This window comes from Lissotriton vulgaris, chromosome 10 (genome assembly GCF_964263255.1).
Source record: "Lissotriton vulgaris chromosome 10, aLisVul1.2, whole genome shotgun sequence".
In the NCBI taxonomy this organism is placed as follows: domain Eukaryota; kingdom Metazoa; phylum Chordata; class Amphibia; order Caudata; family Salamandridae; genus Lissotriton; species Lissotriton vulgaris.
Window position 1 is genome coordinate 1,010,083,642 of NC_141698.1, and position 15,246 is coordinate 1,010,098,887.

The 15,246-nt window shown below is 44.7% G+C and overlaps 1 protein-coding gene across 4 annotated transcripts in view; it reads left to right on the top strand.

Annotated features, from left to right (window-relative positions):
* DNAJC13 (DnaJ heat shock protein family (Hsp40) member C13) overlaps positions 1 to 15,246 on the top strand; it is a 1,694,551-nt gene that overhangs the window by 501,398 nt on the left and 1,177,907 nt on the right. For all 4 annotated transcript variants that reach the window (XR_015300721.1, XM_086942056.1, XM_086942057.1 and 1 more), the window contains exon 15: positions 11,960 to 12,115. Coding sequence is in view for 3 of the 4 variants with exons in the window: in XM_086942056.1 (XP_086798182.1) it covers positions 11,960 to 12,115 (156 nt within the window). In the remaining variant the exon portion in view is untranslated. The remainder of the gene's footprint in view (positions 1 to 11,959; positions 12,116 to 15,246) is intronic.

The following is a 15,246-nucleotide window of genomic DNA, read 5'->3' on the forward strand; positions in this document are numbered from 1 at the left end:
CGAATTCTTTCGCATCTAAAGAGCATTGTATGTCGGCACCGAAAACACCTGCATCGAAAAAACAAGCATTTGCAATGCAATGGTCTCGGCATCATTAAAGGTAGAGCTATTGGCATTGCTCATGACATTTTTTTTTCTTTAAATCACAAATAATCGGCATTGTCATTAACATTGCCAATACACAGCACTCTGCACTCAACAGCACACAATGCTCTGCACACTCACTCTGCACACAATGCTCTGCACACAATGCTCTGCACACTCACTCTGCACACTCACTCTGCACACTCACTCTGCACACTCACTCTGCACACTCACTCTGCACACTCACTCTGCACACTCACTCTGCACACTCACTCTGCACACTCACTCTGCACACTCACTCTGCACACTCACTCTGCACACTCACTCTGCACACTCACTCTGCACACTCACTCTGCACACTCACTCTGCACTCACTACGCACACTCTACTCTGCACTCACTACTCTGCACTCACTACTCTGCACTCACTACTCTGCACTCACTACTCTGCACTCACTACTCTGCACTCACTACTCTGCACTCACTACTCTGCACCCACTACTCTGCACTCACTACTCTGCACTCACTACTCTGCACACTCACTACTCTGCACACTCACTACTCTGCACACTCACTACTCTGCACACTCACTACTCTGCACACTCACTACTCTGCACACTCACTACTCTGCACACTCACTACTCTGCACACTCACTACTCTGCACACTCACTACTCTGCACACTCACTACTCTGCACACTCACTACTCTGCACACTCACTACTCTGCACACTCACTACTCTGCACTCACTACTCTGCACTCACTACTCTGCACTCACTACTCTGCACTCACTACTCTGCACTCACTACTCTGCACTCACTACTCTGCACTCACTACTCTGCACTCACTACTCTGCACTCACTACTCACTACTCTGCGCTCACTACTCTGCACTCACTACTCACTACTCTGCACTCACTACTCACTGCTCTGCACTCACTACTCACTGCTCTGCACTCACTACTCACTGCTCTGCACTCACTACTCACTGCTCTGCACTCACTGCTCTGCACTCACTACTCTGCACTCACTACTCTGCACTCACTACTCTGCACTCACTACTCTGCACTCACTACTCTGCACTCACTACTCACTACTCTCCACTCACTACTCACTACTCTCCACTCACTACTCACTACTCTCCACTCACTACTCTGCGCTTCTGTGCAACACTGTAAGACCCCAATAATAGCAAAAGTTTTCGCTTGCACGAAAAACTGTTCCCGTTTTGTCAATGCTTGTTTATTTCTTTGTTTCCTTTTGTTTATGGCCCTCTGTCTGCTCACTGACACTTTCTTTCACAAAAGTAAGAGCGTGCCTGGTTCCATACACGAGGTAATGTCAAACAGCCGACAAATAGTGCCACAATTGTCCTTGACTATGCTCCTCAAAAAATTTAATTTATTTTATAGTGTTCGCTATTACAACATGTAGCCGTGAGGATAAAGGCGGTTCGATTTTATCTATAGAAGGGCTTGAGCGAGTCTTTAAGGGCCAAAAGTCTTGAAGATAGGATGTGAAAGTTGTCACTTGTGACTCCACACACAACATTTGCTGGTAGATAGCAGTGGGTGCTGCTAGCAGCCATGAAGCCCTCAGTCCCTTCCTTGCAGGGCTTTAGCGAGCGTATGTGGCCAGGAGAGCAGGAGTGCTGCTGCATCGACTCCGGCGTGCGTGTAGCGGTTCATAAATACTGGTAATAAAGGGGAGCATTTGAAGAGGTAAAGAAGCAGCCACCTCACCTATGTGCTTGAAACAGGCAGCATTGTGGTCGAAGCAAGCATTCCCACACAGCTAACACCCACGGATCAGAGCAAAGTGTTTCAGTTATTAAACTTGCATTTCAGTAAAACACAATCAAAAGGCTTTAATGTACATTGTACAATGTCAATAGGTGTGTCACAAAATAAAATAAGGTAGAAAAAACAATTACTATTACAATTTGGTGCATTACAATTAATAGACAGCTGTATTAAAAAATAAATTAGGCAAGCTGCCTTGTAAATACTGGCAATGTAACATGCATTAGTTAAATAGCAATGTCAACATTTTCTGTAAAAAGTATGTGAACAGAATGTGAAACATATTATGCGACTGCTAAAAAAAAACAAGCCTACTCATTTCGCGGCCGCCCCGGAAGTCAGGCACGGTCGCCTGTGACGGGGGCGGGGCCACGTTCACACCGGAAGAGGAGGCAGGCGGAGTCGTAGCGTCTCGCGGCCCGGGGCTCCTGTGAGCGGTGTAAAGCCCCGGGGCTGCGCCAGCAGGAGGTTGGGCGCCGCGTGCTGAGGTAAGGTAAGTTCCAAAAGGCTGGAGCGCGATTGGTGCACTTGTGTGTGTGTATGCTCGTGTGTGCGTGTGTGTATGTATGTGTGCGACGGTGACGGCGGGGGAGGGGGGGCCTCGGTGCACTTGTGTGTGTGCGCGCGTGTGTGTATGAGTCAGGGGTGGTATCTCTGTATGTATGTATGTGCGTGCGTGCATGGGCGCGTGTGTGTGTGTATGCGCATGCGTGTGTGGTGCTTGCGCTTCCCAGGAGACAGCGCCTGGCCACAGCGCGCGTTCCAGTTACAAATCACCTGGAAGGATGCGCGTGGCCAGGACTGTCTCCTGGGAATGATAGTCGCTGACAAAAGATCTCGGCGGAGACGCGCTTCCGCGCGTTGACGCCGAGACCTAAAAACATGCCTCATCCGATCGGAATTTAGATATGTTCCAAAAAATGATTGGTAACAAAAATAACTCTATATTAACCTGGATACAGGTCGTATACACACTAAACTACTTCAAATACACAAACTTCCAGATGAGGACACTCCTTGCAAAGTTCCTTTAGAAGAAATCTGTCACAGCCAGTCCTTTTCATGTACCACCGTCATCCACTCCTCCACCACTCTCTCCTTCTTCTGATCCTTTACAGATTACGCCTCAGCACTCTCCACAGTCTCATCATGATAATGATAATGATGATACTGATGAAGAGGGTACACATTTACCAGTAGACCCATGGTCTGACTATACTATTGATCGCCCAACAGATAACGACCCGGACCTTTACCCTGCCAAGCCATCGTTGCCAGATGACAATGTAGCCTACCAAGAACTCATTGCCAGGGCAGCACATTATCATGGAGTGGCACTACATAAAGAGGCACTAGAGGAACATTTTTTGTTTGCAACCTTAGGGTCCATACATAGGTAAGGGCATGATGAGGCACACAGATTACATTTTTAGGTAGCCTGGACTTGCTTGCATGTTAACTCCAAAAGTTGATAAAAAATATTAGGTTTCCCCCACTGATCCAGTTTTTATCGAGGGACAATTAACATTAGATTCACTAGTTTATTCTAATGCTCGTAAAAGATCAAATTCCCGAACATCTGGGGGGAAGCGCCTCCACCAGATAGAGTCCAAATTAATTGATGCTTCTGGCAAATGCTTTGTAGTGCAGGCGGCCAATATCTGGTGCATTGCAAATACTCAAGGCCTTTTAGCCAGAAACAGCAGTGCCCACTGGGATGAAATGGAGCAGCTGCTTCATTATCTTCCAGATGAGCATAGACCCACAGCCCAGGACTTAGTAAACAAAGGGAAACTAATTTCCAATTCATCAATATGGTGTGTGCTGGATGCTGCTGATACTGCAAAATTTGTAAAAGGACACTGAGGTCGCCAAATCGATGGGAGCTCTCCAATTCCCTTCCAATAGAGGTTCCTTTTGGCTGTCCTTTTACCGAGCAGGGTCAAAGACCACACCCTCAGACCAAAATATATCCACTTATAAGGGTAACAACCAGTTGTCCGCCTTCAAGAGGATTCTTTCGGGGAGGTTACAAAGGGAACAATTCTAAGGGTAGAGGAAAAGGCAGCACACTCTGTAATTCCCCTTCCTGAGATAAACAGTGACTTCCCCACATTTACCCCTGACTATACCACACCTGTCGGGGGGAAGACTGCAACAATTCCTCCCCATTTTTTGTTCTAGAACTACAGACAAATGGGTGTTCGGAATTATCCAACATGTTTATTGTCTGGAACTTACCACCAATCCTCCAAACATTCCACCTCATTCTTACACAATGTCACCAGAATATTTACACCTACTCAAACAAGAAGCACAGTCTCTTTTATTAAAAGGAGCCATAGAGCCTGTACGTTACGATATTAAGGATCAGGCGTATACTCCCTGTGTTTACTAATTCCCAAAAAGGACTGCTCCTTGAGACCTATTTTGGATCAGAGAATGAAACCTGTACATCTGGTCAGAACATTTCCACATGGTGACACTTCAACAAGTGCTCCCACTACTACAGCAGGGCGACTTCATGTCTACTCTAGACTTAAAATACTCATATTACCATATTCCAATTCACCCTGCTCATCGCAAATATGTCAGATTTGTGATAGCGTGACTAGTAGTCGCAGCTCATCTTAGAAGACAGCACATCCATGTCTTCCTATACCTGGATGACTTGCTCATCAAAGAGAGCACTGACCAGAAGTGCCTCCAACACACTCAAGCCACAATCCAGTTGTTACACCAACTAGGGTTTACAGTGAATGCCCTGAAGTCTCATTTGCAGCCTTCCATCATACAGACTTCCCTGGGAGCCACCATAGACGCTCAAAAAGATCTATCCTCTCCTAATTCAGCCAGAAATCTCAGTATTTAGCCTCTTCTCTCTTTCAGGCCAGCCAACCATTACCTGCAAGAGTCTTCATGCAACCGCCAGGAATTCTGGCGTCTTGCATAGTAATTGTTCCCATGCCTTCAAGAATGCTCAGCAAGTCAGTGGAACCAGTCGCAGGGTCAATTGATTGATCTAGTGTTGGTAGATGGCCACACGAATCGCTCTCTGCAGTGGTGGAACTCACAAACTTTATCCACAGGGCGGCCCTTCACAAACCGTGCTAACAGCAGATGCATTGCTCACTTGGGATGCCTACTTGCTGAATCCAAGGATTGTGGATTCTAACGCACAAAAGGCTTCATGGAAATCACTAGAATTTCTAGCAGGTTTTCTGTCGCTCAGAGCCTTTCAAACTCACTTCATAGGCAACACAGTCCTCGCCTGCACGAACAACATGACAGCTATGTACTACATACTTAGCTGTCATTTTGTGTGTGGGGGGGGGGGGGGACCACACCACACTCTCCAGTTGTCGCGCCTAGCACAAGCCATTTGGAAATGGGCTATACACCACAAGATTGATCTCCTGGAAGAGCACCTTCCAGGAATGAACTACCAGATTGCAGACCTTATCAGCAGACAGAAGCAGCAAATGCATGAGTGGCAACTTCATCCTCGGGTTCTCCTCCCATAATTTCAGGAATGGGGTTTTCCTCACACAGACCTGTTTGCCACAAAGCAAAACACAAAATGCCCAAGCTTCTCCTCTAGGTTCCCACACCGGCTTTCCAGAAGCAATGCCATTTGGATTTTCTGCCTCCCACTCGTTCAGTTGGTAGTTCAGAAGCTCAGGCAAACATCCCTCACTGATTCTCATAGCTACCACATGGCCACGTCAACCATGCTGGAGCGGCCAGTAGTTCCACACGAAAGCTGCATCTCACCTCCATTCTCCATACTCCGAGCCATGGAGAAATCCGGCATCCAAATCCCAAAGAACTCAACCTAGTGATCTGGCTCCTGAAGTCATAGAGTTCGATTATTTACCATTACCTCCAGACTGTATGAATATCATGTTATGCAGCAAAATGGAAACTGTTTATCTACTGTAACAATAACAATATCAATCCTCTTGATGCTTCTGTACAGAACATCATCTGTTACTTGTTACATTTACAGCAATCGAGACGAGCCTATACATCCATTTGCTTGCATCTAGCAGCAGTAGCTGCATACTTTCAAAACAGACAACACATATTTCTATTCAGAGCACCAGTGATTAAAGCCTTCATGGAAGGATTAAAAAGAGTTGTACCAGCAAGAGTCCCATCTGCACCAGCATGGAACTTAAACGTAGTCCTTAAAAGATTTACTGGCCCACCATTTGAACCAGTGTACAGGTTTCAATTACAGTTCCTCTCATTGAAAGTTACTTTCCTCATAGCAATAACTTCACTGAGGAGAGTTGTATGTATGGGTAGTAAAGTTTTATGGAGTAAGTAGAACTGGAAGTTGGTTCCTTTCACTGGTGTGTTACCTTTGAATGGAAACAAGAGTTCTGTGTCATAGGCGATGTACTATTTGCAGGATATGTGGCTATAGATCAAATGCTTTGCATACTCCTATCATCTAATTTTCGACGTGGATATTGCAAGTTGTTTTTTGTTATTTTTATTGTTAAGTAAGTTTTGACTTCGAGGTGACTTATGGTACTGCCCTGAAACCCACTTTGCTCCAGATATAGACTCCACCTCAGATAGTTTTTTTCCTGCCTTCAGATTTGGAAGTTTCTCTGGCTGCTCCGGAGCAGTCACGCTACAGTAGAAAGATTTTTGGTATTGAGACACCAAAATCTGTACCATCAACAAATGGAACAATTGTGTGACCCTGAATCGCTTCTCAACCCCCAGCATTGAGGTCCACAGCCTACAAGGCACTAACCTTGTGTAAAAAGGTCATCCAGCACCGAATGGATAGGCGATGGATGATTTATAGAATGCAGTGCCATTGCTCTCCTGAGCTATTAACAGCATGCATTGTCGAGTATGTGGAAGGAATTTAATCTAATGGTGAGATTGATGGGCCCTCTGGTACTCCGTGATATCGGGTATGCAGAATCCGAATGTCTTTTCTAATGATATTGACTTAGGAGAACATCCTTCTCCGGGGCAACTAAGAATGCTCTCTCACATGATGGTGGTAAAGCACAGTGGTGTGACCTTGAATCAGCCTTATCTCTAGGGCAAGGAATTGCCTTGTGAGAACTATGGTCAAAAGCTGATACGCCTCCAATGAGACTCTTCTGGGCACTGTTCCTGAGCCATCTCGCCCTAAAAGCCGACCTTGGCTTCAAACACGCCTCGAGACCCTGAACTTCGATGCCCAGAACCTATGCTTTGGCCCAAGTTTATCCTGCCCACCTCAGAACCAATAGATTCCATAGAAAACCTCGAGACCATCCTCAGTCTCAGAGCTGAGTGAACCAGCAGAAGAGAAAAAAAGAGTAATCTGATGTAAACCAAAGGAAAATCTGCATAGGTTACATTCTGGCATGGTCTCCTTAGCTCCTATCCCATTCTGAAAAAAACAAAACCTAGGAAAACCACACCACCAACCACACTATCGCCTATTGAGTCACTGTCACCAGCATAGTATATTTATTCAGATCAGGATCCCACTGTAGGGCAGCCTTAGGAACCAAGACCCACGGATAATGGAAAGACGGACTCTGCACAGTCAGTTGCACACCACCTGCAGACAACAGCAAAATGTTTGACATCACTGGGGTTCTCTATCAATGTGCCAGAGTCACAACTGACTCCTTTGCAGTGGCTCTCATGCTTTGGAGCCATCTTGGATACGGTCCTTTTCAGGCAATTTCTCCCTCACATCAATTTAGGATATTCGGGTTCTGATCCTAATGTTTCATTCTCGGTCTTGGGTCTTGTGAGGGTGGTTGTGGGGCATCTTTACCTGCTGCATCCTGCTCATCAGTCGTGAAAGGCATCTATACAGGATCTGCAGCGGAATCTGAAGTCTCAATAGGGGCTACACCAGGGGGACCTGTCTAATTTCATCCAGGTTTCGAAGAAGATTGCAAAAGATCTGCAGCAATAGTTGCTCAAGCACAGTTGGACCAGTGGTAGAACCCTCTCCCTGCCTCACCTTGAGCTGACGGTGATGGCAGATTTATCTGTTTTGGAATGGGAAGGTCATCTGATATAGCTGGAGATCAGAGAACTCTGGTCTCACCACATCAGTCTGTTGCCATTACAGGCCATTGCTCTTGCCTTAAAAGGCTTTCTACCATCTATCGAATGGAGGCTGGTTCAGGGTCTCACAGACACCACAACCACTGTGTGGTACTGCAACAAACAGGTCAGGTGGGGTCCTGGTCTTGTGCTAGGAGACCCTGTATCTTGGGAGATGGCTGGAACTTCAGGGCTGTTTCTTGATCGTGAACCTCCTGATGGGATCTTTGAACACTGGATGGACAAATTCAGCTGGCAGCGCCTGGCGCATCTCGACTGGTTGTTACACCCAGAAGTGGAATAGGGTACCTTTCAGCAATGAAGAGAACCCTAACTAGATCTTTTTGCTTACACCGAGAATGTACAGTGTTGAAACTTGTGTGCACTGGAGTTCCCAAGAAAATAATCTGAGACTCATTCCAGGTATTGTGGAGCACAGGACTTCTATACTCCTTTATGCAGCTGCCTCTCATGCCCTGAGTTCTGAAGAAGATAAGGAACAATGGGGCTTAGTGGCACCGAATTGAGCAAGAAGAGTGTGATATCCAAAACACCTGGACATGAGCATCTGTCCTCCGATTAGGCTACTGCTTCGAGAAGATCTACTGTGGCAACTTCAGGGCAGGATTCGCACCTTCATGTGTGTAGAGTTGACTGGGTTTGACTCTTCCTCCCATTTTTGTAGCCAGGTGTTTCAATGGCAGTTCCGACCTGTTACAGAACAGTCTGTCGGATATCTTATTTGGTTTATCTCAGGCCCAGCAGGGACTTGCAGTGGGCACCGTTAAAGATAGTCTACCCTTTCTCCTTTTTATGTTTACCAGTCCAGCAGTTCTTGTTCAAATCACCTGTTGTAATTACATTTCTGAAAAGTTTGACTTTTTTCTCCTTAACCCTTTGTGATGCCATATTATCTTAATTTGGTGCTCACTTTCCTCATGAGCAGGCAATTTGAACCAGTGCACACATGTCTACTATATCTCCTAACTCTGAATACTATGTTCTGGTTCCTGTCATTTCAATTCATCACATGAGTGAACTCCCACGTTTTCTATGTGCAACAGCCTTTCATCTCCTTTTTCTTCAGACTAAGTGGTTTTGAGGAAGATGGTAGCCTTTTTGGCTTTAAGTTTTTACATTGATCGCATAAAAGAGCGGGTGGACAATCCACTCTTTGTGCAATTCTATTATGGAAAGAAAACCAAGTCAGTGCAGTGCTTTACCAAGGTAAATAGGAACTGCATTAAGATTTGCTACACACTGGGCACGAAGCAATCTCTAAAGGTGGTAATGGCACATTCCACCAGGGCCAAGGCTGCTTCCATAGTGCTGTTAGGCAGAGTGTCTTTCCTTGGTGTCTGTCTGTCTGTCCATGACATGGACATCAGTGCACATGTTCTTTAAGCACGATTGCCTTGACAACCAGGTCTGACAAGGACATTTTGGTCTGAGCCATTCCACATACCCACCAGCATAGGGGTTCCTGCATTGGTGTCTGTTCTGAAGGTGAGGAGTCTGTGTTTAGAAGTGTTCAGTAGAAGAACAAGTTACTTATCTTTGGTAACACTCTTTTTAATGGGTAATCTTTCCAGCCTCCAATTCCTTGCTAACCTTCCAGTTCGTATAATGGCCTCCTTCTCCATCTTAAAAGGTTGCAAATTAGAGATCTGGACACAGGTGCCTCTGATTATTGTTGGTCTCCATGTTAGAGGGCTCTGACAAAGGCAAAAAATTAATTAATATCCACTTTCAACAGTGGCACTTGTATACGGCTCCTTCAATTCAGGGACTGAACAAAGTCAACTAGGAGCTGCATGGCACCAGATACTAACAGCAGTAGCAATGCTATTTAAATCTTCCCGATCCAGTCTGGAGATATTCTAAATTGGGGAATCTGCAGTTAGATTATCCACCAGAAGAAGCTTTACCAAAGCGAACTAGTTATTCATGCACATGGCCGATGTTACATTGTGATTCTCATTTTAAAAGGTCAGTCCGCTTTCCTGAATAGTGGAGAAACAAAAAACATGAAGAGCTGTGTGTACTTTGCATCCAAATTTGTTACGCTTCTAGTTGCATCCCTAAATGATTCAGGTAGCACCGGTAAATATTTTCTCCAAAGATTCTATTTCTTTTACCTCTTTGAATGCTGCCCTATTGAGTAATTGCTTCCCGAAGTTATGCGTGCCCAATCTGTTGATATTTAGTTGCTTTTTTAAGGTGTCCCCCACTTTGTCATCTGTAGAAAGCCCTCATAATCTCAACATGTGTTTTTTGCAGACCTTATTTGGTACACAGCAGTGCAGTTTGCAGGTATATTGTCTTCTAATTATATCCACTTGAACGAGGTAGCATATCCTCCTGCCTTCATTATATTCTGCACTTGCATTGAATATCCTTTTGGAATGACTAGTGATAGATATGAAAGTCCTCCTATATTCTGTACCCTTTATAGAACCTTCTCTATGCATAGGCTTTAAATGTTTATAGCATCTTACCACATCAATGCCATAATAATGGCCCATTTTAAATACAATCCTCCCAGTCAGTGGTTCTTTGGAAACTGAGTTTTAGCTTTTGCATGGTGCAAAATGTCTTAGCCAAGGGGATATGGGAGTTGCACACATTCATTTTGTCCCAATTTTACTATCCTGAGGATTGTATTACAAAGTCTACTTTAACATGTAAATAGTAAACATCTTAGAATTAACATACATTTGCTTCACATGCTCTCTATATTCGCCTCATCTCATAGTCTTCCACTTCAAAATAGTACCATCCTACAATGCACATATAAAAACCAATAATAAACCTGGTATTAACCTAATAGTTGAAAATCTAAGCTGCTGATGAATATAGACTGAGTACACCTTTGCATACCAGTACGGATTCACATTTTACGAACATTGCTCTTCCTAAACCATACATTCTTGCTTTTAGCCAAACCCATTTTTATTTGAAAACGATACTACCTTTGTTACTGCATTCACCTGTAATAAATATGTATTAGGGTCACAAAGTAATTCGGTGCAATGACCCCTTAACTCTTTACACCACTCTTTCACACATATACACACTATGTACTACATTCTATTGAATACTTAAAACAGCATTGTTCCAGTAGATTACTGGTGAAAGCTTCTGCTTTACATCCACTTTGAGCATCACAACCCCTGCCTAATTCCTGTGTCTCGTGTTGTGGCATTTCTCTCTGGATGAGCGCGGGGATGCCCAAGGGTAACCAGGCGCGATATAAAACTTATTAATAATAATAATAATAATAATGTGATCTGTACTGATCGCCTCAAACAGTAGGTCCTCATTAATTGCCACAAATATGTTTCTTATAGTCGGTCCTCCATGCTGATAGCCTCATAAATAGTCTTTCTTCACTGTTGCTGATCACTGTCGTTGATCACTGCCATTAGGATTGACCATGTCTAGTTCACTCCTGTTTATTGCACTCCTTCAGTGTTTTCTGATCTTGTTCTCAGACCCTATTCCATTCAATAAATAGGCACGGAAAATTACAACATATAGCAATTGTCATTATTTTTGCATTCGTTAAAATTTATTTGGTGTTCAATTATTCTATATATTTTGTAAGTCTTCAGTTTAGTAATGAAGCGAAACAGCTTATTTGTTGCTCAATCAGTTCATACCAAAGCTCTATTCTTATATTCCACAGTCAGAATCAGCATAGATAAAGCCCTTGCATAAGGTCTTCCACTTTTGTGCATGTAACATGCTAGTCCTTTCCATGGATATGCCCTTACACATTAATGTGTGTTACCTTTTATGATCATTTTGTTTGCCATTCGTGTTCAGTGTTTGACTTGTCCTTGTAAGTGACTTTGTAAAGCTTTTCTGACTGTTCCCTGGAATGAAGGCAGTCCAGTACTTTTAGTGTTGCAAGATCTAGAAGTGTCTATATGTCTAGCAGTAATTGCGAAGCTTTTCTCTGCACTAATGCTTCCACTTTGTCCTCCTTTTAGGGTCACGGGACAGGTGCCCTTGTTATTAGTTCTCTTTTGGACTTCCTTACATTTGCCCTCTGTGCTCCATATAGTGAGACGACAGAAGGGCAGCAATTTGATATGCTGTTAGAAATGGTAGCATCCAATGGAAGAACTCTCTTTAGACTATTCCAGGTGAGTCTGAACCTTGTTACTTCTAGTCTTTCCTTAAACACTTGACATGCATTATTGCCCTGTAAAATAATATATATATATATATATATATATATATAGATATATATAGATATATATATAGATATAGATATAGATATAGATATAGATATAGATATAGATATATATATAGATATATAATTTTTTTTCAAAAGCTGAACAACATCTGAAACGCTGGTTAAAGTTACAGTTTGCCACACAAATGTTGTAATGTCTGTACATGGTAAGTTAATTGGTTGGGTAGATCTAAAGCATAACATTTGTACTTTCTTACAATTTCACACAAAAAGCCACCTGCGTGACATTAATTATAATACAATATTATCCTCTGTTAGTGTAAACAGGGAACCTATGAACTATAGCTGGTGGCAAGTATTATGTCACTATTTTATTATTGTTTACAAAGGGTCATTATATAAGAGTTCTCATATACCCTCTCTAATTATGCCAGGGCTCATACTATAGTAGGGTTTGAATACTGGCTATTCTCTTATGTTGCTATGTTTCTGCTGGTATACATACTAGGGCTGAAGGTAGTGGTAAGCAATAGTTCAAGGATTGGAATGCCCTTTTGAGTCTGTGCAAACCTACTAACTTGCATGATTTAAGGGTTATCGCCAACTCTTTTCTAATCTTTTTCCCATACTGAAAAAGGTTGGACATGTACTCTTGACAGTGGCGGACATAAATCTTTTTCCAGGGTTGGGGAAAAAATGGTTGGAAAAAAGTGAACTTAAAACATTCATATTTTCACATGAGCAAATCTACGCATGCACATTTACTCATGCTAAAATGCAGTCCACAAATATTTTCTAGGAGTACTATATCTAGGCCTTCTGTAAATTCTTGTGAATTCACGGAAACTGTATTTATGCACTCAATGCAAGGTTATATACCATGGATGCACTTTTGAGACTTTCTTTAATGATTGGGCCTCTAATTAGGCCTGGTGTTAACCATGACCATTTGTGTTTAAAAACTGTTGTCTCTCTCTCTCCCTCCCCATGATTAGTAAGAGTTTACTGGGATGTTTAGTAAGGCTAAATAGTTTGCACTACTTCTGCTGTCAGATCTCCTGTACTGATAACTGTTGTAAAGAGAAAATTATCTATCTACAAATGGTGTTTGGGTGCTTGCCGCCACTCTAAGGAAATTGTGTAGACTGGCAGTTCAATTTCGGGTAGGGCTTCCTTAAATAGGAAGCCAATGTGCAATTTGGCCTCCTACTCTTGTAACAATATCCTGTGAGATTTCGAGACATAGCAAGTCTGTTGCTATTAAAACAAAGTGCTGGGCAGGGCTTGACCCAACTTGTTAATGCACTGCAATGTTGTACCAACTAATTTCACCTTAACCAAAAGCAGGTCCCCGCATACAATGAAACCTATTGTTGTGTAGACAGAAGAATGCTGCCATGTTTGTTCATCGTGAGAATGTTGTTAAGGATGATGCCGAGGTTTCTGGCATGGTCTGTGGGGGTGGGCTTTGGACCCATGTTGGTGGGCCAGCAGGAGGAGTACCAAAGGGAACTCGTACGTCTGAAGATTAGGATCTCTGTTTTTCCATTTTGAGTTTGAGTCCGCTCTCTCTGTTGCATTCAGTTGGCCACATTGGACATGCAGGCGGTGAAGTTAGTCCTGGTGGTATTCTTCATGTTGATGAGGGAGAGGAGGAGCTGAGTGTCATCTGCGTAAGAGACAATGTTTATGCCATTGGTTCTTATGATTCTGGCGAGAGGTGCTATATAAACGTTGAACAGGGTTGGGCTGAGGGAGGAGGCCTGGGGGGACTCCGTAGATGAGCTTCTTGTGTTTGGAGTTGAAAATGGAGAGTCTTACTCATTGTGTCGTGTTTGAGAGGAAGGAGACAATCCAACCCAGGGCAGGCCCTTGGATGCCTGAGTCCAGGAGTCTGGCGATGAGGTTGTAATGGGAAACTGTGTTGAACACCGCCAAGATATTGAGCAGGGTGAGAGCGGTGGTTTCTTCTCTGTTCATGGTGGACCGTATTTGTAGTCACTATCTGAAAGAGACACGTTAGTGATAGATTCCTTACCTTAGAATGTCCCCAGGCGTCAGGCTGGATCCGGAAAGTTTTTCTGCTTTGCAGTTCCTCTGCGCACCAGTAGGTGGCATCCTGTGCCTCTGTGTCAGTCACTGGCGTCGTAGGCACTGAGATGACGTCACAGAGAGTATTTAGGCACCACCCATGCTCGCTGACGTCAGTTATTTCTTTTTCCACGCCGAAAGCGCAGATCGGGATTGAGCACGTACCTAGATAATTTTTTTACCACTTTTTTGAGACTTTTGTCTCCTTTTCTGTCTCCTGGTGCGCGTAGGGATGCCCAGCTTTAAGTCTTGTGGGTCGTGCCACCGTAATATGTCGGTGGCAGACCCCCATGACGACTGCCTATACTCCCTGGAGCATGATCATGACTCCCGGGATTGTCAGGACTGCCATGCCATGGCCCCGAAGGCATTACGGGAGCAGTGCCGGAAGTTGCTGGAGGTCCTGCACTCCTCTCACTGCCGTTCCGGGTCTAGGGGCCGTTCGCAGGACCGCTCGCGGGACCGGAGCCGTCGCTTCTTGGATTCTTAAGTCTCCACCTTCAGATTCCGGCCTCTGGCGTCAGCCCCGGAGCCACTGGATCCAGCACTGTTGGCTCCGGCCCCGGCGCCACAAGGTGCAGCACTGTTGGCTCCGGCCCCAGGGCCGCCCCTGACCCTTCCACAGGCCCCACACTGGGTGCCGTTTATCCCGCTCCTACCCCGGTTCCCGGACCATTTTGTTCCGGCCTGGGATCCACATTGGGATGCGCGCTACCGGCGCTGCTGACCCCCTCTCCGGCCCTGCCGCCGCGGCCCGCTCCATCTACCCCGGAGCCAGACGAGGACTGAGACGGCTCCGAGGACCCCCTGCACAGCAGTGTGACTCTGAGCAGGATTGGGTGGATGACCTTCAAGATGCGGGTGAACTTGATAGGTCGTCTGACCCAGGGTTTGCCTCCTCTCCGCCTACTATGGAGGAAGGCCCTTCCTATACTATGGTGCTGCGCCGAGCTGCGGATGCTCTCCATCTCGACCTCCCTACTGTGG